The 25,725-nt window shown below is 52.9% G+C and overlaps 9 protein-coding genes and 2 non-coding genes across 11 annotated transcripts; 5 read left to right on the top strand and 6 right to left on the bottom strand.

The window, feature by feature from the left end:
• Positions 1-370: 370 nt before the first annotated feature.
• On the bottom strand, positions 371-2,848 carry J4E90_006251 (uncharacterized protein; the record flags this gene model as incomplete). The annotated part of the gene is made up of 1 exon (XM_051435798.1): positions 371-2,848. The coding sequence occupies one exon, from the start codon at positions 2,846-2,848 to the stop codon at positions 371-373; it is 2,478 nt and encodes an 825-aa protein (XP_051290656.1).
• Positions 2,849-7,255: 4,407 nt separating this feature from the next.
• On the bottom strand, positions 7,256-7,820 carry RPL26B (60S ribosomal protein L26B; the record flags this gene model as incomplete). The annotated part of the gene is made up of 4 exons (XM_051435797.1): positions 7,256-7,413; positions 7,467-7,560; positions 7,612-7,674; positions 7,725-7,820. 4 exons carry the CDS (start codon positions 7,818-7,820, stop codon positions 7,256-7,258), a joined length of 411 nt encoding a protein of 136 aa, XP_051290655.1.
• Positions 7,821-8,819: 999 nt separating this feature from the next.
• Positions 8,820-11,891, top strand: J4E90_006249 (uncharacterized protein; the record flags this gene model as incomplete). Its single annotated transcript, XM_051435796.1, has 2 exons — positions 8,820-11,493; positions 11,569-11,891. 2 exons carry the CDS (start codon positions 8,820-8,822, stop codon positions 11,889-11,891), a joined length of 2,997 nt encoding a protein of 998 aa, XP_051290654.1.
• Positions 11,892-12,192: 301 nt separating this feature from the next.
• J4E90_006248 (uncharacterized protein) lies at positions 12,193-12,639 on the bottom strand (the record flags this gene model as incomplete). The annotated part of the gene is made up of 2 exons (XM_051435795.1): positions 12,193-12,403; positions 12,632-12,639. The coding sequence occupies 2 exons, from the start codon at positions 12,637-12,639 to the stop codon at positions 12,193-12,195; spliced, it is 219 nt and encodes a 72-aa protein (XP_051290653.1).
• Positions 12,640-12,780: 141 nt separating this feature from the next.
• J4E90_006247 (uncharacterized protein) lies at positions 12,781-13,927 on the top strand (the record flags this gene model as incomplete). The annotated part of the gene is made up of 3 exons (XM_051435794.1): positions 12,781-13,372; positions 13,425-13,461; positions 13,534-13,927. The coding sequence occupies 3 exons, from the start codon at positions 12,781-12,783 to the stop codon at positions 13,925-13,927; spliced, it is 1,023 nt and encodes a 340-aa protein (XP_051290652.1).
• Positions 13,928-15,431: 1,504 nt separating this feature from the next.
• J4E90_006246 (uncharacterized protein) lies at positions 15,432-17,374 on the top strand (the record flags this gene model as incomplete). The annotated part of the gene is made up of 2 exons (XM_051435793.1): positions 15,432-16,070; positions 16,121-17,374. 2 exons carry the CDS (start codon positions 15,432-15,434, stop codon positions 17,372-17,374), a joined length of 1,893 nt encoding a protein of 630 aa, XP_051290651.1.
• A 661-nt stretch (positions 17,375-18,035) lies between these two features.
• Positions 18,036-19,623, top strand: J4E90_006245 (uncharacterized protein; the record flags this gene model as incomplete). Its single annotated transcript, XM_051435792.1, has 2 exons — positions 18,036-19,187; positions 19,240-19,623. 2 exons carry the CDS (start codon positions 18,036-18,038, stop codon positions 19,621-19,623), a joined length of 1,536 nt encoding a protein of 511 aa, XP_051290650.1.
• A 504-nt stretch (positions 19,624-20,127) lies between these two features.
• Positions 20,128-20,232, bottom strand: J4E90_006244. Its single transcript has one exon. It is a non-coding gene; the product is annotated as a tRNA-Met (tRNA).
• Positions 20,233-20,744: 512 nt separating this feature from the next.
• J4E90_006243 lies at positions 20,745-20,818 on the bottom strand. Its single transcript has one exon. It is a non-coding gene; the product is annotated as a tRNA-Ile (tRNA).
• Positions 20,819-21,415: 597 nt separating this feature from the next.
• J4E90_006242 (uncharacterized protein) lies at positions 21,416-22,117 on the bottom strand (the record flags this gene model as incomplete). Its single annotated transcript, XM_051435791.1, has 1 exon — positions 21,416-22,117. One exon carries the CDS (start codon positions 22,115-22,117, stop codon positions 21,416-21,418), a length of 702 nt encoding a protein of 233 aa, XP_051290649.1.
• Positions 22,118-22,388: 271 nt separating this feature from the next.
• On the top strand, positions 22,389-23,648 carry J4E90_006241 (uncharacterized protein; the record flags this gene model as incomplete). The annotated part of the gene is made up of 2 exons (XM_051435790.1): positions 22,389-22,565; positions 22,617-23,648. 2 exons carry the CDS (start codon positions 22,389-22,391, stop codon positions 23,646-23,648), a joined length of 1,209 nt encoding a protein of 402 aa, XP_051290648.1.
• Between the last annotated feature and the right edge of the window lie 2,077 nt (positions 23,649-25,725).

Below are 25,725 nucleotides of genomic sequence, written 5' to 3'. Positions count from 1 at the left end.
AACTGAGACTCTTCTGTTTCGAGAGGAGAGAGTGGAGGAGGTGGTAGGTGGTGGTGGTCGAGGTAGTGGGTTGACGCGCTGTGATGAGGTTGGCGTCGGGTATCTGTAGCGACTGAATGCCAAAAGCTGACATCGGCTTTTGTGCGGCTAGCGTTGGTGAACAAGGGGGATTTGGAAAGAGACGCCCGGCGCTGATGAATGCTATGCTCGAGAAAGAAAGATCTGCTGTACAGGGTGGTGATGATGCGTTCGCTAAGTGATGCTGCTTTTCGAGAGAGAGGATGGAGGTGATGTGTATGGTCGAGGTAGAGACGGGTGGGAGCATGGGCTCATTATAGGCGTGACAAGGCTAAGTTCAAACTCGAGGACTTTATCTGCTTTGCCCGAGGTTCAGCCATGACATGTCTGATTGCTCCTTTCCGTTGCCTTGGTTGGGACCTGGGCCGGGGAAGAGGGTTGCTGAGCTCTCGTGTCCGACTTTGGGTGGTGGGTAGAAGGAGTTGAACTTAGGGCTTGGTAGCGCCGCCTCAGCCTTGCCTCCTTGTGCACCACCGGGACCACCTGGGAACACCGTTGCTGTGCTCTCGCGATCTTGTGGGAGACCGAGACGTGGTGGCACGGGGTACATCGAGCTGAACTTGCTCTTGGGCATCTCCTCTGTGGGTGCGGGTGGTGCGTTGCCTGATGGGAACATGGTGAACGTGCTATCGCGCATGTCGGGAACCGTGGATGGGTTGTCGCCTTGGCCTGGGTAGAAGGAGGAGAAGTTGCTCTTGGGGTAGAATGAATCGGTGCCGTCAGGGTAATACGAGCTAGCGCCATCGTACTTGTTAGAGTCGATGACCATGCTACCAGTGTACTGACTGCTCGTCCGTCGATCGTCGCCTACTGGAGTCCAGCTTTCTACGGGGTGGCGTAGGTAGTGATCACCGTCGTGGCTGAGAGCAGATACTGTGCTGGCATTTGAGTTGGCGCGAGCAAGCTCTGCTTGCATGGGCTGAACACCATGTGGAATGACACTGTTGGGGGTTCCAAGCGTTGGACTTCCACTGGCGACTCGGCTTAGACGCTGCCCGTCGTTGAACTTAGGGATCTCTAATGGAGCGATATGTTGTGATGGACGCGAGCTGTACATGCGCGAGTTGGTGTATTGTGACTGGCTGGCGGTACTTGTTCGGTCTGACGCGAAGGTAGAACGATCAGCAGGTGGTGCGCTTGCAAGGTTTGTAGCTTCGTTGTTGGCGAAGTACCGACTCCAGCCTGAGCTACGTGCTCTTGGTGCAGGCTTGTTCCGACTGGAGTTCTGACGAACCATGGGCTCGACAGGCTCTGGCTTGAGGTCAAACTTGGCAAGCTCGTAGGGCTCGTTGTAACCTTCAGAGTAGCCAAGCGGACTGCTCTTCTTCACAAGTCCTGCTGTGCTGGCGTCGCTCGCAACATTCTTCTTGTGGCCGTTGTTGCTACCACGTCCTTGGATGATGGCAAGCGATGTGACAGAGTCGTTGTTGTGTTTTGGCTGGTAAGTTACGACAGCTCCACCTGCCTCCTTCATGAAAGCAGCGCCGCGGTCCGCAAAGCTCATGCGGTCGTTCTTCTCGATGTAGCCTGGGTTCTGCTTGCTCTTGTTCTTCCTGTACTTGAGACAGAACAGAATGAGAATAAGGATAGCAGCGATGCCAAAAATCGTACCCAAGGTAGCGCCAAGTACAGTCAACATCTTTCCCTTATTGCTAGGGGGAGCCGGTGGTGGGCCGACTGCTTCTGTGGTGCTGGCGCTGGGCGTCGCTGATACGGACGCAGTCGCGGTCGGTGTCGATGATGCGCTTGAAGATGATATCGAGTTCACAAGGATCTCTTGTCCAGAGAACAGCGCTGTCGCGTTCATCCATGCGTTGTCCTTCGCGTCGAAGACAGCAATGGGCTCATCGGGGTTGCCACCACTTGCAACGGTGGTGCCATCCTCGCCTTGTGCTAACGAGTAACCGTTCCGTGTAACTGTAGGTGCAAGTGTGTCGTTGTACTTTGACCAGTCATCGATGACTACTCGCTTCACCTTGTCCCCACCGGCAAGAGTTCCCGGGGCTGCGGGCGAGCCGTCCTTGTTCACGAGGAGGATTCGTTCCACGGCGTTTGGTGTTACACTCATGTCGAACTTCTGCAGAGCGATCCTTCCGTCTTTGTTGGAGACTATTGAGCATTTGACAGCATCGGCGTTAACGATCGGTTGTTCAAGGCTGACGCCGAGATCTTTCCATCCTGATGCTTCGCTGAACTTCCATACCGCAGTGTTGGTAGCGCCACCACCGACTAATATCGCAGAGTTGGCGTCCGAGTTCATCAGCATGGGCTTTACGGAGAGTGGCGCGCCGGACGGCGGCATACTCGATACCGAGTAGGGCTCGACAGTGGACATTAGGAAGGATTCCGACGATGGGCCGTTGTCCCCCTCTGTCTGCGACCCTGCGTAGACGAGAATCTTCTGTGAGTCTTGAAGGTAGACCGCGTCATGGTTGACGCGATTTTGTGTGTTCCAGCTCTCAGACCGTTGCCAGTCCCACTTCTTCTTGGAGAATGTGTAGTGCATCAATCCGGGATAGTTCCACGTCGAAGCGGTCTCGTTGACGCGTCCTCCAACAATGAACAGCTTAGCAGCTGCGGCATCCCCCTTGGGCACTGCCTTCACGCATTGCGCTCCGGTAAGCGATATGTCCATAGGCAGCGCCTTCCATTCTGCCCCCTCTTCAAGCTTTAGCGATTGAAATCCAGATGGCGAATATACGTAAAGCGTGTTCTCGTAGATGATTGAGCAGTGCTCACTCAGCGGGTATACGGGCTTTGGGAGAGCCATGGTGATGTGGATCGTGTGTTAGATCCGGTAAGAATAGCGAACGTGATGTGAGTTTATCCTCGACTTGAGACGTAAAGCAATAGACTGATTATAATTCCACTCGACTTCGCATGACTAGGTGTAAGGTCCAAGGATTATTAGTTGTCCGAAGATGGAGGTTGGTCGACCGCGCGTTGGGAAGGCGAATGCGACGACTGAAGGATACAATTGGCTCGCAAAGACAATCGTAATCGTCTATAGTACGACAAAGCGTCAGTATGGTCCAGCAAGTAATAATCGTGTCGAACGTACTCGAATCCAAGACAGATGTCGAGACCGAGCGCGACAGTATGTTCGATCTGGCGAAGGACGACGATGGATTGATCCGACTAGTGCAAAGGGAGCGACGGGGCAACCCTCTCTCAAAGAGGCGAAGAGGTGTACGAAGGGTAGGGCGAAATGAGAGGCAGCACAGCTCAGCGGTGTGCGGGAGTCGAGATGGAAAGCCGTCTAGGTGAGGCTGTTCAGGCACACGGAGGCTGAAGCTGGGGAGAGACAGGTGAGCCTGAGCGAGAGGGAGACGTCCAACCGGCCGCTGAGAGGGTCCGTTCGCGCTCACGGTCGTGCAAGGGCAGCCATCGGGTGGGCTTGGGCATCTCCCAAATGGCCTAAGCGGCGACGGCACGAGCGAGGGTGTGACCATGCACACGAAGAGTGTCAGGGGCAAATGGTGAGACAAACCAATGACGTCCCGCCGCTGTCGTCGTTATTCGCCAGTGCCCCTGGCCTTAACCAAGAGTATTTAGCGTTTATTTTAGCCAAGAGACATGCTTGCAGCGAGGAAACAGCCCCAGTGTCGGAACATGTCCCTGGGTTTCTGTGCAACCGCAGCACCAGCAGAATCTGCACCGTGAGGATGTTGAGAGCTGCGGGGTCAACGGCGAACAGTACCCGGCGCCATCGAACGCTGCATTATTGCAGTCGAATACATGATGGCATCACTTCGCCCCGACTTTCGCTGCTGCGGTGCCGATCTTGTCGCTCGTTGTGCATCCCACGCTCTTTGCGCATGAAACTCCCAGGCTCGACACTGCAAGGGTTCTGATCATTTCCGCTCCTTCGACCACTTCACGAATCAAGACAGACCGCTCCTCTCCTTGCCTCTTTCTGCTCGCCTGTCGCACGCCATTCCACGATCGGATGATATGCTCCGGAGTAGAAAGACTTAAAAGAAGGTTCCGAGGACTCGACCTCAGTGCTCGCACTCTCGTATGCCTAAAAACGTGTGCAGCCGTATATGCATGCACGTAAAGTAGTACCTATCGATAGTGCGCGTTCGGGCGACGTCCCCGGAAGCTATGGCGAACAGTTTGGCGGCGCTGGGCAGACTGTGCACTTTGTGCGCTCTCCTAGCCTGCTGTGGGGTTTAGGCACGACAACACGCCGTTTGCTGGTATCGCCCATCGTTGTCACATTTGCATCACATCCAAGTGACGACGATTCGAGATTACTGACTGTGATGGCATGATGGCAATAAAAAGAATGGGAGGCGCGCGCTCAAGTGGGCGGCTTCGTGACGGGAGGGACACGAGAGACGCTCTAGCGGGCACCTGAAACAGAAACACGGCCCTTCTCATGGCGTGCATGCCCTGACTCAGCCCACAACACACCAGCTGCTAACCACGCGCCTCACAACGTAAGCGCATCACGATGGCCTCGACATCACGATCTATAGTTGTCTGTGAGATCACTAGCGACCACGGAGCCTTTTCGACGTTGCTAAAAACGCCCTGCATGCACCCAACCTTAACCGTGACCACATTGGTGGCACAGTGCACATCCTCATTAACCATTCGGATGCCTACCCCGCCAACTGCACTAGATTGGGACAGCAATATCCGGCTACGTACTAGGCACGCATAGGATGCAGTTGGCCGTCATCAATGTCATGCGAGCTGGAAACGACGTTCCTTCAACAGACTCATGAACTATCGGCAAAACAACTCTCTGGCAGCTACCGACACACCAGGCGATCCCGGTCCTCAACTGTCACGCAATTCGAGACGGATCTTCTCGGATCTTCAATCTTGCTTTGCCACGTTGCTAAGCCCCGAGACAAGTTGTCCAGACTTTTTGGTGGTGAGCCCATCCCAAGGTTTTGGGCTTGGAGAGACTTTACGGCTCGGAGCGTTTGAAGAAGACGGCTGGTCCTTACCCACATGTTCGCTATGCGAAACAATGCCTCCGCTGGCAACTCGCGACTCTCTGTTTCGCAGTGGTATGCCTGCTAATTAAGTCTTTGCCACGCAACTAAGCCAGCATGTTTCTTCATGCGTCCTTGGGTCTGGGGAAGCACGTGGCTGAGCATTGAAGCCCTCTATCCAGTGTCATGCGTGCGCAGATGCCCATGCATTGGAGATTGGACTGAACGGCATGTGAACGGCACTTGCAGCTGTCACAACCACCATGTCGGGCCATACAAAAAAGCATCGAGACGTTGTCACCCGAGGAGGAAAGAAGCAAAGGAGCGGACCGCAGCGTTCGATCTATACTCGGATACGTTTCATTGCTAAGTAACGGTTGCTTTTTCCAGATGAACTGTCGCGGAAAACCGTATTACCACTTTACGCCCACGGCACTTACACGCATCTAAAGCCGTGCTATTTGGAGACGCCGCGCTTACACTGTACATGTACTTGCGCCTGAAACATCTTTGCTATTCATGTGAGTGAGATATAAGATCGACGTTATGTCAGATTCGTGAGGCGTGAGATTCGCGTACCGTACCGCAGCGAAGGCTGATGTCACATGACGCCTAATCTACATTTATCTTTACTGATAGCAAGGATGATGCAAAAATCAGGCCTTGGAAGGGTCTTGAATAGCGAGGTAGAACATGTTCGGTGTGCGTTGCATACAAGAACAAAATACTTCCAATAGTGTTCGTGTCCAGATATAGAACACGAGATAAAGCATCAAGATCTCCAGCTCAGGGAACATCACTATCGATACGAACGTCCCGAGGTCAGTCGTATCGTGTATGCAGTATTCGTATCCAAACATGGGATGCCATAAACAGATATAACACATATGCCAATTGATATGCCTGTGTAGAATTCTGTCTTGCGTTCCAAGGGTTGTCATTTTGCTCAATTGCCTACATGCGCAGTTCACGAGAAAAATCACCAACCAACCACACCATGAGAACCGCACTCACTGACAAAGAATAACAAACCCATCTCTCGCCTAAAACAAGCTCTACCTTCTATAACTCACCCGTCGCCTACCCGAATGATAGATCCACTACCTGCATCTAGCCCTCAGCCCCCATTAGCACGAGATCTGGCACTTTCAAGGCAACATCCGATTCGCCAGCGCCTCTTACAGTAGTTCGCAAACCCAAACAAAGTGTCCCATAGTATCTTATCGATTAGTTATCGTTGGCGTTGGGCAGCTTTTGCATCCATGTGCAGTAGGTACACCACAGTTGTGGCGATGTGCAGTAGCCGAAACAGCAGTTTACATGTACGAGCAAAATGTGACGAACGCCACCATTTGTTTTCCGGAACGCTAAGCGTGTAGGTCGATGCATGAAGGAACCAGTGGAGATGCCGCGGTGGAGATAAGATAGGTTGAGCTCTGCAAAGAAAATGCGATAGAGGTGTGGGTTACTTCGGAGTCAAGGGTGATAAATCGTATTGCTACGTAACGGCTTTTGAAGCGTAGAAGTTGCTTCTACAGGGTCACTACAAAACCAATTGGTAGGTATGATGGGAGAATTGATGAGATCCGAGAACCAGGAATCGGGATCTCTAATATGCTAAGCCCGTAGTTGTGGCTACACAAGAGATCATGACCGCCCTGAATGCGTGCGATTGAGCGGTACGCTGCACTGGTCAAACATGGCTGTGGCTTCATGCAAAGTTTATCAGTTGACACTGTAGTCATACTGACATACACAGACTCTGTGTATAATTGAAGGAATGTGTCTCAGCGTCAAACCATCTCCGTCATGGAAAAATTTCAAAGGTGGTCTGCATGCGAGCAACGACTGCTGTCGTCTGGCGTTCTTCTCCGCTAGTCGTATAACTCACGTCAACCATCAGGTTCGGTTGGGGAGTAGATATACTAGCGTTTGTGTCAAACTTCACGTAGAGTGTCACTGCGACGGCTGGAGTAACAAATCTCATTCGTTGCCAAACTCCATTCCATCGTGGTATCATTTCGAACAGAAAACTTCGACGGGGCCGCATGATGGCAAGTCCATTGTTCGAGCTAGAAGCCGGTATAACGCCCTGCTTTTCCATGCGCGTGTCGCATGCCCAAACCGTGAACCCATGATATGCATTTCATCCTCTAGGGACGGGGATGCTCGTGTCGATGTCCCTCATAGCCGTAGTGTATCGTCAATAGAAAGGGACGATACGCTTATTGCTGCTCCCTCTGCTTCTTCTTCTCCTCGCGACCGGCGGACTTGCGCTCCAGGATTTGCTCACGGTCCTTGTCGAGCTTGAGCTTGGTGACGACGACCTTGGAGGCAGCGATGGGGATGGGGACGGACTGGCCGTTGCTCTTCTCGCGAACAACTGTGTTGTGAATTAGTATATCTGCTGGCCAGTGGGAATAGAGGGCTACGCACTGCCGTTGACGTGGAGGCAGTACTTGAGGCGGTAGACGGAGGAGATCTTGCCCTCACGTCCCTTGTTGGAGCCGCGGACGACCATGACCTCGTCCTAGGAAAAGTCAGCATACGACGAAACTGGGGTGAAGATCTGGATACTTACATCCTTGCGGACGGGAATGCTGCGCACTCCGTGCTTCTCGCGGAGCTCCTTACTCAAAGGCGCCTGAAGGTTGTTAGAACATGTCCCATGCAATGTTCCAAGTCTCTTCATACGCTCATGATGACCCGACGCACACTACTCGGCGCACTGAAGTGCGCCTTTCGGGACTTGCGTCGAGAGCTCGCGACCATTGCGTTAACCTTGGTCATTTTTGCTGTGGGATTGGCGGTTGTCGAGTTAGTAGACAAAGTTCGTGTCGCGATCACAAAATTGGTGTTGTGAGATGTGCCTCTGCTAGGGCGGCTTCGCTTCGCTAGCGCGGTCGGTGGGTGGGTTTCTCCGCGCCGAACAGTCCGGCGCTGCAAGTCGCGTCTGCATCATAGAGCGCATCGCCGAGCCGTCGCGCACTTTCAACACGCGTCGCAGTCAGTCTGCTCTCTCGACCAGCGCATACCTTGCGCCAAGGTGCAGCCTCGATACGGACGATTCCCGAGTGCGGTATTAGTATTGCATCTACACCCACCCGAACCCCCGCTCACGCCTACCCGAGCCCCTTCACGCGAACCATGGTTCCCATGCAGCGACCGAATCTTCCCTATATAGTGGCTTCGCAAGGGCTTGCAGACCTTTAGGAATACGCTGCTATGTCGTCAAACAACTACAACCCTTATAGCTACCCGTATCAACAAAGTTCGGCGCAACAGTATTCGGCATACCAGACTGCACCCGCTGCAAACAGCGTCGCGCAACCGTCCCGCCAGTATCAGCAGCCGCCGACGACCCAAGCGCAAGACTACGTCTCCTACCAGCCGCAATCGTACGCGAACCAAAACAGTGGATATGGAACGGCGCAAGATAACTCATGGAGTAGCAACAACTATGGCGGGACACGAGAGACAACCAGAGGCGCCGCCGAGGTTTTGCGGAATATGAGCAGCTCGACATCGTATACGAATAATTCCGCGCCGACAAATACCCAAGCGGGCTTCACCGCAACTAATACGGCCGCCTCTTCGCACTCCAGTCGCTACGCCGCCGGCAATTCGCATTCGCCCCAAGTACAGGCGCAACAACCCCACGCAGGCTACGGACAAGCGCAAGCGCGTCCAAGGAGCGTCAACAACAACCGCGCGCAGCCAGCGAGTCGGGGCTTGCCATCACCGGCCGTGACGGCAGGGTACCCTTCCCAGACTCAGAGAACCCAAGCGATGTACACCCAGCAGCAACAGCGCTCTGCCAGTCCAGCCCAGCCTCAGTACAACAATGCGCCTGTTAGCAACTCACGCAGCGCAAGTATGACCACTAAGGCGAACCAGCAGTATGGCGATTACAATGCTCGACAGCTCCCTAGCGTTGCTGCTGAAGCCTCGCGTAACTCTCAGAACGCCACATCGTCAACGGCCTACAACTACGGCAACGCGCAAATGCCTTCTGCGATCGTGCCGCCACCACCGGCACCGGCCACCAGTATAGCGGACACATACAGTGCGCAAGGCACCACCACTGTAGACCCCATGGCAGTTTACGATCCATGGCCAGAATATCAGCGAAAGCAGGCTGCGCAACATGCGATTCTAGATGCAGCGCGCGCAGAAGAAGAGAGGATCGCCGAGGAGACGCGCAAATCAGAGGAGCAAAAGAGGGAAGAGGAACGCAAACAACAAGAGGAGGAGGAGGCCAGGTTGCGCGCGTCACAACCCAAGCCAAGAGCGAAGAAGGTGCAAAAACAGCAAGCGAATGCGACGGAAGCAGCTTCTGCAGCATCTAGTGCCGACGGCCCTGCTGAAGCACTAGAGAGCGAGATCCGAGCGATGATGGCTAAGATGAGAGAGCTAAACAGCAAAGACCCGGCACTCCTAGCTCGAATCTGGGAAGAAGAACGCAGAGCGAAAGCGCCCAAGTCTCCGACTGCGCAGAACAAACCCGCTCCTCAGTCTGCCACCCCGCAACCCGCACAGGCTGCTCAAACCGTCACGCCCCAAGCGGCGAACTCGAAGAAGAAGGCGACGCCCAAACCAGCAGCGAAGCCAGCGACGCCTGCCGTACCTCAAGCTTTCCCCGTCAGACAAGTACAACCGACCCCCACTCGACCCACGGGTAACACTCACTGGCCACCCGAGAAGAAGGCACATCTGGCGAGCGCAGCAGCAGCATATCTCAACGCCCAAAATGACGTTCGCAAAGTTGAACCCAGCCAGATATTGGGCCTACTCAACAGCAACCCTTCCTACATCGAGTTGTGCGAACAACTAGAGCAAATGGGTCTGAAGCTAGATCGCGCAGTGTTTGCCAAGAGCCTACTCACAGCAGTACCAGATGTGAATTCTGCATCTCGCAAGGCAGTGCAGGCGGCGCCAGTTCCAGTTCAAAAACCGCCAGTGCCGCCTGCCGTCATGAGAAAGGAAGTCGCGACCCCCGTTGCGCCAACCCCTCAATATACACCAGCAACTGCCTCACCAGCGAACGGAAGCTCTTACCCGTCATTCCCAGGGAGCGCGTCGCCTGCACCTGCACCCGCGCCTGCACCCGTCGCCGAGATGGTGCCAATCAAGCCCGAGCTGAGAAAGCCAGCAAACAAGGAAGAGGCTGCTCGCAAACGCAATCTGAGCGATCTCATCGATTTGTCTCAACTTTCCGAAGAGGAAGACATGGGCCCGCCGCGCAAGAGAATGAATGCAGACCCTTACGCATCATATTCGCATCAAGATGCCATGGCCGTCGATGAAGAGCCTTCCACCCCGAACTTCCCCATAGCAAACACTCCCTCATATCAGCCACAAGCATCTGCGCCGCCGCCAGTTCATCCGCCGCCTAATGAACTCAGGTACCAGGTTTATGTTGAACCACTTGAGAAGAAGAATGCTCTCCGTCGAAACACATACAACCCTGCCACGATTGCAAGGGATGTACTCCTCGCTTGTGGGCGCCATCCGTCTGAGCGCAATCTGAACCAACATCTAGATGGACTGAGGACCACATTACCGCAGATAACTTGGGAATCGGATCTTAGTACAATCAGGTGGGACTTGATTGATCCAGGAAGACCCCCGCCAGGGTATTTCAAAGACGGCGTTCAAGCCTTGACTGAGGATGCAGACGATGAGGAAGACGAGTCCGACGACGATGAAGCGCGTCGTGTCCGCGCTCCGCCCAGTGCGATTGGTGAAGGTGGGGCTCAGAAGGTCCAAGCTCTACCCGAAGCCATCAATCCGTTTAAGCAGAAGCGCCGCGGTCGCCCTCGACGCTCCCTCCCCAACGGTGCGGGTCCAGGTCCAGCGACACCCAAACGTCCGAGCAACCCCGTTTCTATGAGCCAAAGTGCCCCACGCCCTACTTCCGGTGCGGCTGGTGTTGGGTATCAAGCATTCCGCTCCGCTACGGAGTATGGGCCTGATGGCAAGCCACTGCCGAAGAAGAAGGGCCGCCCAATTGGGTGGAGGAAGGCAATCCATGGATCTCCGGCTGCGCAGTCTCGTCCAGCTCTGAACGGTCACACAGGTCCCCTCAAGCACCAGCCGCCGCAACCAAGCTCATTGCGCAACGAGCCCATCCGTATCAGTTCCCGGTCGCCGAGTGTTGCAAACCATATCCCGCAGTACCGATCGTATAAGTGCAAGTGGCAGAACTGTCAGGCGGATCTACACAATCTAGAGACGCTTCAAAAGCATATATACAAGGTGCATCGCAAGGAGACTCTGGAATGCTTGTGGGATGATTGCGGCAAAGAAGTCACCAACTACGACCCTATGACTAACATGAGCATCGAGCGTCATCAGCCTTATTCCTTCGATCTAGAGAGCAACTGGCGCAACCACATACACGGAGCCCATATCAGTCCTCTGTCATGGCAGCTTGGTGATGGGCCGACTGGGGGTCTCTCTGGTAAGGAAGATAATTGATGGGCTTAAATCGTCGTTGAACACTTGGAGAGAAATGATCTAACGCTCTCATTCATAGACTCGCATGATTCTGAGGCATATCTCAGCGATGCGCAGGGACGTCAAGTCACACCACGTATCACAGTCGAGCCCGAGCGAATAGAAGCACTGAGCATGTCACCACAGGCACCTGTTGGCCAAGGTCGCGGTCGCGGACGTCCACCCAAGCGTTCAGCGGAAGAAGAAGCCCGCGATGCGCATGAAAGACTTGTGTCGCTCAAGAAGCGCATTGGTGGACCCGGCATGGATCGTGGAGGCGTAACGCTTGCCAACGAGAAGCGTCGAAGGGGTTTCATCGAAGGCGACGAGGAAGAGGAGGAGCTGGTAGATGCTGAGCATTGAGGACTGCGAATAACTTCAGATTTGATAATTTTGTATAAGTACGCGTATACCCATAGCGAGGACAAGGCGCATTGGGAGTCTTTATGGGTGCGCAGTAGAAGGAAACCGAAGTATGTCTCCATACGTGTAAGCCATAGCCAATTCGACCATCTTAAATCCATCAGCGACAAAACCGCTATATTGATACGCCAGAACTCCATGCCCCATTCGATAGAAGTCTCCGAGCTGCAAGTGGTATCCTTTGTCCTCCCTCCAGCCTCTCTCCTTGTTGTGACCCTCTCCCACGTATGCACCGCGCAACTCATGCCTTGACCTTGCCCGCTGCAGCCTTGGGCTTCTCCTCAACTTTGTGATCGTCGGAATTGACCTCGAGGAAATGGTATAGGACGATGAGCAGCATGGCAGCGCTTCCGAGGAAGATGGCGAGCGAGTAAAGTTGGCTGTCGGTAATCATCTTGGGTGCGACTGCGCGTCGAGTGTAGCTGGGTGACAGGTGTAAGGCGTCAAGGGCGCTGCGGAGTTGTTAGTAAATCCAATGGCGGAGACAAGAATGGCAAGAGCTTACGGAAGCTAGATGCGACAGAACTATCCGAGAGACGGGAATGTCGCGACAGTATTGGATGCGCAGCGATTGACTATTGGGGTTCATGTGAAGGCCACCTTGAAGCTTCGGGAATGTCGGCGAAGGTAGGGCTGGCTCTAGCGCCAGATGCTCCGCCACTCGAAATTCCACCCCACACAGCGTCATTCTCACTTTGACACACACGACCCAGGTCCCATATCCCCCGCCAGGCACCGAATTTTCGACTCTCCAAGGCGCCCGGATCCTTGGAATATCCCAAACCAACCACCTCACTGTCACTTCAACGTCCGTACACAATAAGCCAAGATGCCACCCAAAGGCAAGGGCGAGCAGCCCAAGGTGAAGAAGGTCGCCGTGGACAAGACCTTTGGTATGAAGAATAAGAAGGGAGGAGCCGCCCAGAAGCAGATTGCGCAACTCAAAGCCACCACCGCATCAGGTGGCACACCCGACGAAAAGCGCAAGGCCGCTGAGAAAGCCCAGCGCGAGAAAGACAAGGCGGCCGCAGAACAAGCCCGCAAAGAGACCGCCGAGCTCTTCAAACCAGTGCAGGTCCAGAAAGTACCTTTTGGCACCGACCCCAAGACCGTACTATGCCAGTTCTACAAGAAGGGAAACTGCGAAAAGGGCAAGAAGTGCAAGTTCAGCCATGACCTGGCCATCGAGCGCAAAACAGAGAAGAGGAGTTTATACACCGATAACAGAGACCAAGAAAAGGAAGAGGAAGAGGAGCGACGGAAGAAGGATAACATGGACGATTGGGACGAGGAAAAGCTGCGACAGGTCGTTCTCAGCAAGCACGGCAACCCAAAGACCACAACAGACAAAGTGTGCAAGTACTTTGTTCAGGCTATCGAGGACCAGAAGTACGGTTGGTTCTGGACATGTCCGAATGGAGGTGAGTCTCGACAACGAAATGCATATGAGGCGCGCGCTGACCTGTATCTAAGGCGACAAATGCATGTACAAGCACTCTCTACCACCTGGGTACGTATTCTCCATTCATTATCGCCATACAGAATGAACACATCTGGGAATCGAAACTAACATGTTCTTCAGATTCGTCATCAAGACGAGGGAGCAACGCGCCGCCGAAAAGGCCCTGATGGCCAACTCACCACTCAACACCCTCACCCTCGAAGACTTCCTTGAATCTGAACGACACAAGCTCACCGGCAAGCTCACACCTGTCACGCCCGAAACATTCGCCAAGTGGAAGAAGGAGCGTATCGACAAGAAGCAGGCTGAGGAGGAGGCTAAGAAGATGAAGGATGCCACTGGTAGGGCTATGTTCGAGAAGGGTGACTGGGCACAAGACAGCGATGCGGATAGTGATGATGAGGGCGGCGATGAGTGGAATTTGGAGACCATGAGGAAGGAAACTGAGGCAGCGAGAGCCCGAAAGGAAGAGGAGAGAATGGCAGTCGCACTCGGCAACATGACAGTATCTTGAGGATATCCATCCACTTTGGATCGAACACCACAGGGGGAGATGAAGCAGGAAAACCTCGCCGGTTGCCACACAATGCTGCAAAAGCTTGCGGGGCATTACCGGGACCTGGCTTCGATGGAAGTATGTGGAGGCAACAGATTGACTTGATGCAGTCTTTTTTGCATCATCAGCATGTTTGGCCGTGTCTGGGCTTCAGCGTTAATGCGGCATGTCCCGAACATTATTCGCAAAGCTTAGTCGGCTTTGTGTGAACGGCGCTGGCGTCTGGGTTCTGGTATATATTATACATGATTGTACGAATACAGAAGTACATTCACCGGGGCAAGTTGCTCTACGGACTCACATTGATGTGGTACAAAATGGGTGCGTCTGATTGAACGTGAGATGGATGTCAATGAGGTCCAGCATGAATGCTGATATCGGAACAAGCTGTTGTACGATACCTTGGGTCGCAAAGATTATGATGATCTACATGATATGAGCTTTCCTTACGCCCAGAACGTTTCGTAAATCATGATACATGTCACCACGGTCAATTTCAACATCTGCACGGTACATTTCAGAATCAAGACGGAGCATTTCGAGACCGTCACGGCGAAATTGAAATCGTGTTCATTCACTAGCAGCAAAGCTCCTACTGGAGCTATGACATCCTGCGGCAACATCCTCGATGGAAACTCCACGGGAAGCATACTCGGTACTCGCAAGCGTAGTCTTACTTACACGTGCAGCCTTATCATCATCTCAACGACAAGCTTCGGCCCTATTACCTTCACCCTCATTGGCAGTACACGTACCCTCGTACGAAGTCCAAAGGCAAAAAAAGAATCCTACTCACACACCAAACATCAAGGGAAGAAGAAGCGGTAAATGTAAGCGGCCGAAACACTCCACTTCACGATACTCCATGCCATGCTCGCCTGCCTCGCCCAGATCGCGGCTGCGCGTCACCTAGCCTTCATCCAACCACACTAGCCCTCCGAAAGGTAAAGTGCAAGATGTATCTTGGCGCTCAAAATGCCGCGCATCAGTTCCGCCAACGCCTAGTCAGACTCCCCGCAACATGACGGCATGCCCATTCGGCGCACGCGGCGACCCACGTACCCAGGTCCCCAGGCCCTGGTCCCTCTCACGCGCATCCGAAGTCGTGTGCCGGCGCGCACTACGCACTCCCGAGTTGTCTTGCCATGACGAAGACGCGGCCGAGGCTAGCCTTGGTCCGTGGTTTGATGGCGTCGTTTACTGATTCTTAAAGAGCAGGTGCCGGTCACTGGGATCGTCGGTTACTGTTCGAGTTAATATACTTTATACCCTTTTTTACATACTTTACGCCTCTTTCTTTACGCCCTGTCGCCTGCATTGAGCAATTCGGTGTAGCTGGGAGCGAAGAGATTACTTACTTTGATCATTGAGTGTGGGGCATCATCCGTATTCCCGGATCGTTCCCGTTACGTCTTCATTTCCTTGAGAGACTCTTCCTTGGATCTGGGTTGAAAGAATAGCAATGGCGGTGGAAAACTACGATATCGTTATCGTGGGCGCGGGACCTGTTGGTCTCTGCCTGTCAACATGTCTCGCAAGATGGGGTTACAAGATCAAGCACATCGACAATCGACCCGAGCCGACCGCCACTGGACGCGCAGACGGAATCCAGCCGCGATCCCTCGATCTCCTACGCAACATGGGTCTTAAGCGCAAGATTATGGAATATGAACCCGCAAAGGTCTATGAGGTGGCTTTTTGGGATCCAGCACAAAAAGGTATTCACAGGACAGGTACTTGGGCTAGTTGTCCAAAGTTCATCGATGCGCGGTATCCGTTTACCACGCTTCTCCACCAGGGAATGATCGAGAGGACGTTTATTGGGGATATTGAGAAGAATGGTGGTCAGATCCAAAGACCCTGGACAATCAAAGGCTTCAAGAACGATGGCAAGGATCAGACTTATCCTGTTGAGGTCAATCTGGCGCATGTCGATGGCACCCACGAGGAGACTGTACGCGCAAAGTATTTGTTCAGTGGAGAGGGAGCGAGGAGTTTTGTACGGGATCAGTTGGGTGTCAAGATGATCTACAAGGACCCTATTGCGCATGTTTGGGGCGTCATGGATGGAGTTGTCAGGACGAACTTCCCCGACATCAAGGTATGTATCTCCTATGTTCTTTGCTCCTGTGGGTACTAACAGTGACATAGATGAAATGCACAATCCACTCCGACAACGGCTCCATTATGATCATCCCACGCGAGAACAATATGGTCCGCTTGTACATCCAAGTCGCATCTTCTACGGACAAAGACTGGGACCCGCGGAAATCCGCCACTGCGGAGGATGTTCAGGCGCGTGCCAAAAAGATCTTCGAACCGTACACCATCTCTTGGGACCGCGTAGAATGGTACTCAGTCTACCCTATCGGCCAAGGTATCGCGGAACGCTACACACTCGACGAGCGCGTCTTCATGGGTGGTGATGCATGCCACACACATAGCCCCAAGGCTGGCCAGGGAATGAACACAGCGTTCTTGGACGCAGTGAACATTGCATGGAAGATCCACCATGTGGAGAGTGGCTGGGCACCCCGCTCCCTCCTCTCGACATACGAATCCGAACGTAAACTCATCGCCGAAACGCTCCTCGACTTCGACGCCCGCTACGCAAAGCTATTCTCCGCACGGATACCTTCAGCCGGTGAAGTCGCCGGCGCATCCGCAAAGGAAGCCCCGGAAGATAACGAATTCATCAAGACATTCAAAGCAAGCTGCGAGTTCACCAGCGGCTACGGCGTAGCCTACAAACCCAACATGATAAACTGGGGTCCGGAACACTCCGCCCAGCACCCCCTCATCCTCTCCTACCAAAACGGCACAAGCCAACGGACAGGCAGAATCATGACCCCCGCAACCGTCACACGAGTCGTAGATGCCAACGTCGTACATCTCGAACAAGAAATCCCCATGAACGGCTCCTACCGCATGTTCATCTTTGGCGGTAGCTTGGATAAGAGCGCAACAGCACTTAGAGATCTGGCGACGCAGATGTCATCTCCTACATCGTTCTTCAGCACCTTCCTCCACCGCGATATAAAGGAGACAGACCGGTACCACGAACGCCACAACCCCCACACCGATTTCCTTTCCCTGGCCCTCGTTTTCTCAGCACCGCGCTCAAGTATTCACATCGATGAACAACTACCTCAGCCTTTCAACCGCTACGCCGATCACGTTTACGCCGACGATGTCTGGGACCAGAGGGTTCCTGATGCAAAGGCTGCGGCGCATGCTAAGATGGGTCTTGATGAGGAGACAGGTGGTGTTGTCGTTGTACGGCCGGACGGCTATGTTGGTGTCGTTGTTAAGCTGGCGGAAGGCAAGGGCACTTGTGAAGCGTTGGATGCGTGGTTCTCGGGGGTCACAGGGAAGAAGCTTGGGGGTGAGAGGGCGAGTTTGTAGATGTGTCGGATTTGCATAGCGTTTTTAAATTCAAATAAGTTCGAACTTACTCAGAATCAAACATGCAAATACACATTTGGCATAACACTGAGGTTCATGGCGATAATGGCTTACATGTGTAGGGAAACGATGACGTCATCATACATGGTCGTGCCGGTCAGTTGAAAGACGCGTTGGAGGGTTGCAAGCCACTCAGATACTTGACGCACCATGCTGAATACACACGAACTATTTCGAGCGGCTATCGCGACTCATCCTAGCCTTACACTCAGATAGGGAAACGAGTATACGCGCCGTGCAACAAGCGATGTAAGCACTACCGCGAGTACTGATACGGCCACCGATGATGATCTCTTTCCGTGTTTACTCATTGGCTCTCAATGATGTAACAACAAGTCTACGCTCGCACAAGGGAAGAGGCTTGATCTAAGATGCAGTAGTTGCTGCGGATGGCTTGGATCTGGCTCCGCAGAGTGAGAAACGGGAGTAAGTGAGGTATGTTGTGGGAGGCCTAAATGCCAGCGCGGCGTGCTACCTCCTGGGCGTAAGTTGCAGGAGAGGGGTGATGGAGACATACAAAAGCACGGAGGAATTACCTCGATCGTCATACCGACTTCTCTGTGCTCGAAGAAGCTGAGACCGAGCTTCTAACAGAATCACAATGCCTCAGAGGTCACTATACGTCGCAGGCCTAATGCCCCTACTCTTCGCTATACTCTACTTCCAGCTAGGCAACCTCACCTCCCTCTTCAATCATGCCACACAGATCCTCAGCCAGCAACCCGCAACGACCAAACCCCCCATCATCATGGCCGCAACCCCCGCCTTCAGCCACATGGAAAAAATCACAACAATAACCCAAGGTCTCATCTCCCGCGGCTACCCCGTACATTTCATCTCCGGCCCCGAATTCGCAGACTACATCGAATCAATCGGGGCAACGTACATCGGGATCGAAGGCCAAGGCCCGCAAATCATGTCTGGAGAAGACCTAGGCCAGTTTATTAGTCTGCAGGGTGATGAACAGGAAGTTTTTGCTTTTAAGAATATCTTTATCAAGACTATACCGGCGCAATACCGCACGCTGCAACGTACGTTCCGGGAATTTCGCGACCAGTATGGAGAGGAGGAGAAGATGATATTCCTGTTCGACTGCACGTACGGCGGTCTTGCACCCGTTATACATGGCGCGCCTGGTATCCGGCCTGATGCTTCCATCGCTATAGGACTGGCTCCGTATGCAGCAGCCAGCAACGATACCTTCCCTTTCCGCTCAGGAAAATACCCAGACACCAGTCCTGAGAGCCAGAAGGTGCATTTTGAAGCCCAGCAAGCGCATCGCAGGGAACATCCGATTGACACCCCCGTTAACGCGGCTGTCGATGCTCTGCTACTGGAACTGGGCGCTACGACAACGACGCCGAGTCTGTACGATATGATGATGCGGGCTTCAGATGTGTATCTGCAATACGGGATCCCGGCTTTCGAATGGGAACGTAGTGACTGGCGTCCGCATCTTCGGTTTATGGGCGCGCCTCTTGCGGTGGGTATTGCGGAACATAGTCTGCCTGAGTGGTGGGGCGATGTGCTTGAAGCGAAGGCTGCGGGGAAGAAGATTGTGGCTGTGTCTTCTAGTAGTGTGGTGTATGATACTAGTGCGCTTATCAAACCGGCGTTGGAGGCGTTTGGTAGGAGAGAAGATGTCTTTGTGGTTGCTACGTTGGTTACGTCTGATGTGGAGATGTTGGATTTCGACATACCGGCGAATGCGAGGGTAGCGAAGTTTATTCCTTTGGATTTGGCGCTGCCGGATGTGCGTATACCCAGTGTTGCAGGTGCGTATGTGTTTGCTGACACCAAAGCAGGTCGACGTTCTAGTCACGAACGGCGGATACGGCACCATCCAACAATCGCTTCGCGCAGGTGTACCGATGATCGTCTCGGGTAACGGACAAGATAAACTGCATACAGGCACTCTGATCAACTACAGAGGCTTTGGTATCTACCATGCTTTACCGCAAGTAACGCCGGGACTGCTGACGGAGACTTTCGACAAGATTATGGGCAACGCCACATACAAGTACGTTGTCTCTTGCCTATCAGTGTTATGGGACTCAGTGACGGACACGGAGCTGACGAGAAATAGGCAGAGGCTCGATACCATTAAGAGGGAATACGAGAAGTATAACGCGGTGGATGTTGTCGAGGATACGATGAAGAAGGTAGTCAATGGTCAACTGGTCTTCTAGGCATCTGAGTGGATGAGTGACGTACGATTATCGCGAGAGATGCCTAGTGTTCGCGCGCTTAGTTGATGAGGAAATGTGAATAAGGACTTGCATAACCTAAGTCTTCTGCGTGTAACTGTTGGCGTGCTTGCCGCCCTGTTGACGTATGCTACTGCTGCGCTCATGAAACTAAGTAACCCATCTACCTTGCTACCATGTCGCATAGTGTAGGCAAAGTAAGAAGCTGAGTCCGGTAGTCCGCTAAAATTGTACTTTGTTGCAGCTAGCAAATCACTACTATTTCAAAGTCTCTACAAGTTACGTGTAAGTAACACCTTAGCCTGTTCGTCAAGAAGGAGAGTGTGCGAAGCAATTAGGGAGGTAAAAAAAATGCAACATCTCCTGCAATATCCATGTCACGCAATTGACATGGTCAAATGTAAAAAATAAAAAAACCTAGAAGCTCAACGTCGTCGACACCAGCAGGGCTGTATACCTTGCTGACGCCGCGACTGACAAAAAGAATGCCCTCTAGCAGGATCGAACTGCTGACCTCGGGATATCTGCTCTGTCGAACAGTCATATATGAAGATATGAGACCCACGTGATAACCAACTACACCAAGAAGGCTTTTGCGGGGAGGCTTGAAATGGTGACATAGGATGCCACCTGCTGCGAAACCGCTGCACCGGAGAGATGCTGCTTGATTGATGAGAAAATCTTCCAGCAAAATATATATAATGTCGACGTTTTGAGCGGTGGAGTGCGTGTGGAGCGGAAAATAGTCGAAATATCAACTGCGAATTTGATAGGCCGTGTCGAATCGATGTGCTGGTCGAGTGACACATCGCTGTTTGAAATGTGGGTAATTACCGCGATGTGCGCTGACTTCCGAGGTACGCTGCAGATGTGGACCCAAGTCCGGAGCCTCTTACCAATGAAACCAAACAAAACTGTAATAACGAAACAGTCTTCTTAAGTTTACTTTCCATTGTGTATCGACTGGAGAATGCATGCAGACCTAAAGGGGTGCTGCTTTCAAGTCCAAAAATATGCATTTTGGACCAATTTGCTCCGCCAAAAAGGTCTAACTTCGCGGGCAAGCCTTCCTGGACGACAAGAGCCTACGCACGCAAAAAGAATGGTCACTACGAGGGTCGAACTCGCGACCTTGGCGTTATTAGCACCACGCTCTAACCAACTGAGCTAAGCGACCGATGTTTGGTTGTTTCGATGGAGGTTTGCCAATCTTGACGGAATATGAAGGGAGAACATCAACAACACTCCTCTATGTTGTCCGAGTATCACAAGCCATGCTGTTGATGTTAGCATTGTGCAGACGAAGTTTGGTGGGGTAAAAATTCCACTTCGGAGATTTCGGATGACTGTCATGGTGGGGCAACCACAGAAAATACAAGGTTGGAGAAGCAGCCCCGGTAAATCTGACATAACCCCAGGGCTCACGTTGACTGGTCGTTGCTGAGGTGGATACGATGTATTCATTCTTGACGTAGTTGAAGGAAATGTTGTTGAAAGGGGCTCGATTGTGGAGCCACGGGTATCTTCGAACGCGAACCAAACCAACGCCAGCGCTATGCGCTTGTAAAGCAAAATCTATGAGGAACATTAACAATATACTCGTGAATCGTAGTCGGTCATTTGTGGCACGCGGCATGCCCGACCGTCGATGTATAGTCCGAAAGAGGAGGATCCGATGGTTGGCGGTAATGCGCCGCGACGCGAAGTCGCCATCAGACAATCCGAACGACCAAGTAACACACGTCGTCATGGGTCGTCAATCATCAGTCGTGTGTCAGCCCTCTAGCTGTCCCAAATACTTCTCAACCTCGTCGTTGCCGTAGAACATCCTCTGCAACTTAGCATCCTTCCTCTTTTGGACCTGGGCAAGCTTCCTAACTTTGCCGGCATCGAGCCTGCCCTCTCTGACGTCTGCACGGCTTGCGCCACCTAACGACTTCCTCTGGATGTGCTCTTTCTTGTCTATGCCCAAGCCCAGCTTATCGCGCTTCTCCTTGGGAACAAGCGGAAAGAGCATGCCCTGACCACTCGTACCCAAGCCTTGTCGCGCATCGACATCGTAGCCGTGCTTCTCCATGTATTTCAGTCCCATTCTTGTCCGATCGATCGCGGAGGGTATGGGCGCTCGCGGAAGTGCTGCCTGGTGTGCAGGGCTTAGGTAATGTATGCGCTGGTCGGTCTCTTTGACGGGCTCGCCGCATATGCCGCATCGAGGGTATGCTTCGGGTGCTGGTTGCGGCTGACCATTGGGAAACATTATGGCAAGATACTTCTCGGCCATGGTCTTGCCGTTTGTGGATGTGGGTGCTGGCTGTACTTCGGGGGCGGAAGAGACGAATTTGATGGGGTTCTTCCACAGACCGCGTCCGAAAGCGCGCTGTTCGACGAAAGGCTTTGTGGAGACATCAGGATCTTCTTCAAGAAGCTCGTCGGCATCGTACTCGTCCGCGGTCGGTGTTGTGGTGGGAGCGGACATCGTGGCGGTCTCGTTGCGAATCGCGCGTGGTGCGCGTGGTGCGCGTGGTGGTGGCAAGACGTCGTGGATTTAAGGTTTTGCGGCGGTGGAAGGAGCGACACCGCCGGGCAAGAAAAGTCGAGGTGAAAGTGAGATGTGGGTGGTGAAGCCAGGCGACAACCTTCGACGCGCAATCACATGCTATGACGCTACGTGGATCCGATCTGCTTAGCGAGCCACCATAGATCCGCGTTCCTGAACCTTCCCGCTTCCCGTCCCACCAACAGCCAAGATGCCCGTCAACATCCTGGCCACAGCCTTCGACGAGGGCATCGACTCCATTCCATACGGCTGGGCCGTCTTGAAGTTCGCTTCTGTTTGTGCAGTCTTGTACGTGCTGAAATGGTTCTTCAGTGGCGCCACAAATGGATCGGAGAGGAACATGCATTCCAAGGTGGTTATGGTGACGGTAAGTTTGAGCTATGTGCATGCGTTGAATTACTGTACTGATAATGTCTAGGGAGGCACTGCTGGCATAGGTGCTGAGGTCGTAAGAGGCCTGGCAACTCGAGGTGCACAGATTGTTCTCCTGGTTCGACAGCCCCTTGTCGACCCCTTCCTCGTCGACTACATCGAAGACCTCCGAACCCAGACAGGCAACGAGCTTATCACCGCCGAGCATGTCGACCTCGAGGACCTGTATAGCATACGTCAGTTTGCAACCAAATGGGTCGACAACGCACCGCCACGACGTCTCGACACAATCGTCCTCTGCGCGAACACAATGACACCACCAGGAGGCAAGGCAACACAGACCGAAGACGGGCTGGAGTCTACTTGGGGGCTGAACTACATGGCCAACTTCCATCTGTTGAGCATACTCAGCCCAGCACTACGTGCTCAGCCTCCCGACCGAGACGTCCGAATTATCTTCGGTACATGCCCGGCATACGTGGGCGGAAAGTTGCCAGGTGTCGATACAAAAGCAAATACAGACGGAAAGAGCGACCCTGGACAACTCGACTTCACCCCTTCCACCGTATACGCAACCTCCAAGCTCGCCCTCATGACCTTCGCCGTAGCCTTCCAGAAGCATCTCTCAAACTACGTCCGTCCTGACAAGCAGCCCATGAACGCACGCGTAATCATGGTCGACCCGGGCTGGTCACGAACACCCGGCATGCGGCGATACCTTACCTTCGGCTCGCTGTGGGGGCTGGCGATATACCTCATTACATGGCCGTTGTGGTGGCTTGTGTTGAAGAGCCCTGACCAAGGCGCACAAACCTTCTTATACGCGGCTATGGAGGCACAATGGGGTCGTGGAGAAGGGGCATACTTCCTCAAGGAATGTCGGAGAAAGATATGGACAAGGAAGGAGATCGATGATGAACTGCTGCAGAAGAAGCTTTGGGAGAGCAGTGAGAAGACGATCGAGATTCTTGAGAAAGAAAGCGCAAAGAAGAGGGCGGCTGAGAAAAAGCAGAAGGAGAAGTCTGAGGGCAAGAGTACCGCAAAGGCGCCTAGCGGTGATGCTAAGCAACGGAAGTAGAGACTGGCGGTCATCCTCGTCGAAGCTCACAACGTTACTAGAATCACTTTTATAAGACCCAGATGTTGTTGCTCAAGATCTAAGCAAGACTCAAAATGAAGCATCTGGAACATGCTACGAATGGTGCGATCTTGTGATTCCGTTCAAGTTTGCTCACAATCGGCAAAGCTCTCTGCGTTCATATATCAATGCTTGCGCCGCCGAAGGTTACCCACAACACGCCAACCATGTGCGAATCCAATTTTACAGCTCTTCCGGTTGAGTTGAAGGTACTGGTTTTTACCGATGGATGTCTTGAATACAACGACTTGTTCCACTCCTCATTGGTAAACAAAGAGTGGCATGACATCATCTATAAAACGAATGATATCCGCCAGAGCATGTTTCTGCCACGCCTTCCGAAAACTGGGAATGCAAAGATACTACCATCTACAAGCGGGCCAGTCGCTAAAATGAGTATCTTTCAGGGCTTGCCAGACTCTACAAACAAAGAGCGAGCATCTTTACAAGGTACTCCGTGGACTGATTTGAAGCTACATCCGCTGCTTCCAAGGTTCCGCACTCCTAAACGGCTACCTTCCTTGCTCACAAATGGAGGCAATTGGAGGAGCCAACGGCTGGGATTGCGGCGTCCAGGTCATCTGGAGATCAGCTACTGGCTATTGAAGCACTGTAACAAGCCGCATATGAAGGAGGATGGCGCGGAGTGGCGGGAAGTGCCCATCACCTACCCCCCAATCCGGCGCTTGCTTCTCAGAGTGGAATACTACAACTGTCCGAGGCAGTTGCATGGTGCTCTCCAGTCCAATTATTTCTGCATCACATTGGAAAACCCGACCGGAGTAACTATAGGAGACGTCGTGGACCGTGCTTGCCAGGGTCGAGTACCGTATAATATCGGTCTCATCCCCAACGATGGAAGCTGTGCTGGCTGGCATTGTTCGGAGGGTCCTCCAGAGAAATGCCGTCTTTACAACTACACCTACACGTTTGTGGAGAATGTTTGGAGAGAACCTTACTGGTCTAGGCATCTAAAGAAGAAGGAACGCCACTGGGCTGATGATGACACATTTGACGAAGGAGAAGAAACCATAAAGAATTCGGAGGAACAGAAGGAACAGAATAGAAGGGGCTATTACGGCGGCTATAACGAATACGATTTATGAAACCAACGGCGGGAGAGCGAGATACGAGCGAGGGTTGTACCGGAAGAAAGGTGCCTGAAGATATGTCAGTTCAACTTCCAATTGCGATACAGGATGTGAAGAGGCTGTTGACTTTGTCTTTCAATTCAATGCGAATTACCTCTATTGTACAGACTCGGAGCGAATCAACTTGGATAACGGCCACGGAAGAGCGATGACCACTTCCGGTCGTGCTCTGCTTGGGTGTGTCCAAGTTTGCTCATAATCAGTGGAGCAATCCGTGATCATGTATTAATACTCCTACTGACAACGATTAGCAGCATCATCTTAGTCATGTCTAGCCCAACTAGTGCACACCTTCCGAACGAATTGAAGCGGATGATCTTCAGTAATCCCTGTCTTGGTTACTTCGATTTGCTACGCGTCTCCTTTGTCAATAGAGAATGGCGTTCCTTCGCCATGGACGTCGATGACATTCGCCAGTGTATGTTTCTCCCGTGTCTAGACCGCTCTCAAGACATGGTAACGCCTCCAGCTGCATCCGGGCCAGAGGCCGAAATCTACATCGATCACAGGCTCCCTCATAAGATGAAATTGGAAGCTGTCATCTTACAGGATGACCCACGCCAGCTTCCTGATGTGACGGCTACTCCATGGGATGGTGTGGAAATTCATCCGCTACTTGAGATGTTCCGTACTTATCGCATACCACACCACAGTGATGCAGCAAACCCGAAAGTCGACCTTACCATCAGTTACCAGCTACTAAAGCACTGTAAGAAGCCTCATGTTGACAGGAGCTCCGCAACATGGCGCGAAATGTTCGCCACGCAACCTCCAGTCATGCGCTTGATTGTTAATCTGAAGACTGAGCAGTGCTCTTCCCAGGACGTCCGGACTCTTCACACTAAATTTCCAATTCATAGTGAGAA

This window comes from Alternaria incomplexa, assembly GCF_024043165.1.
Source record: "Alternaria incomplexa strain BMP 0042 chromosome Unknown scaffold_8, whole genome shotgun sequence".
Lineage (NCBI taxonomy): Eukaryota > Fungi > Ascomycota > Dothideomycetes > Pleosporales > Pleosporaceae > Alternaria > Alternaria incomplexa.
The sequence above is the reverse complement of the archived record's forward strand: the minus strand, read 5'-3'. Positions and strand labels throughout refer to the sequence as shown.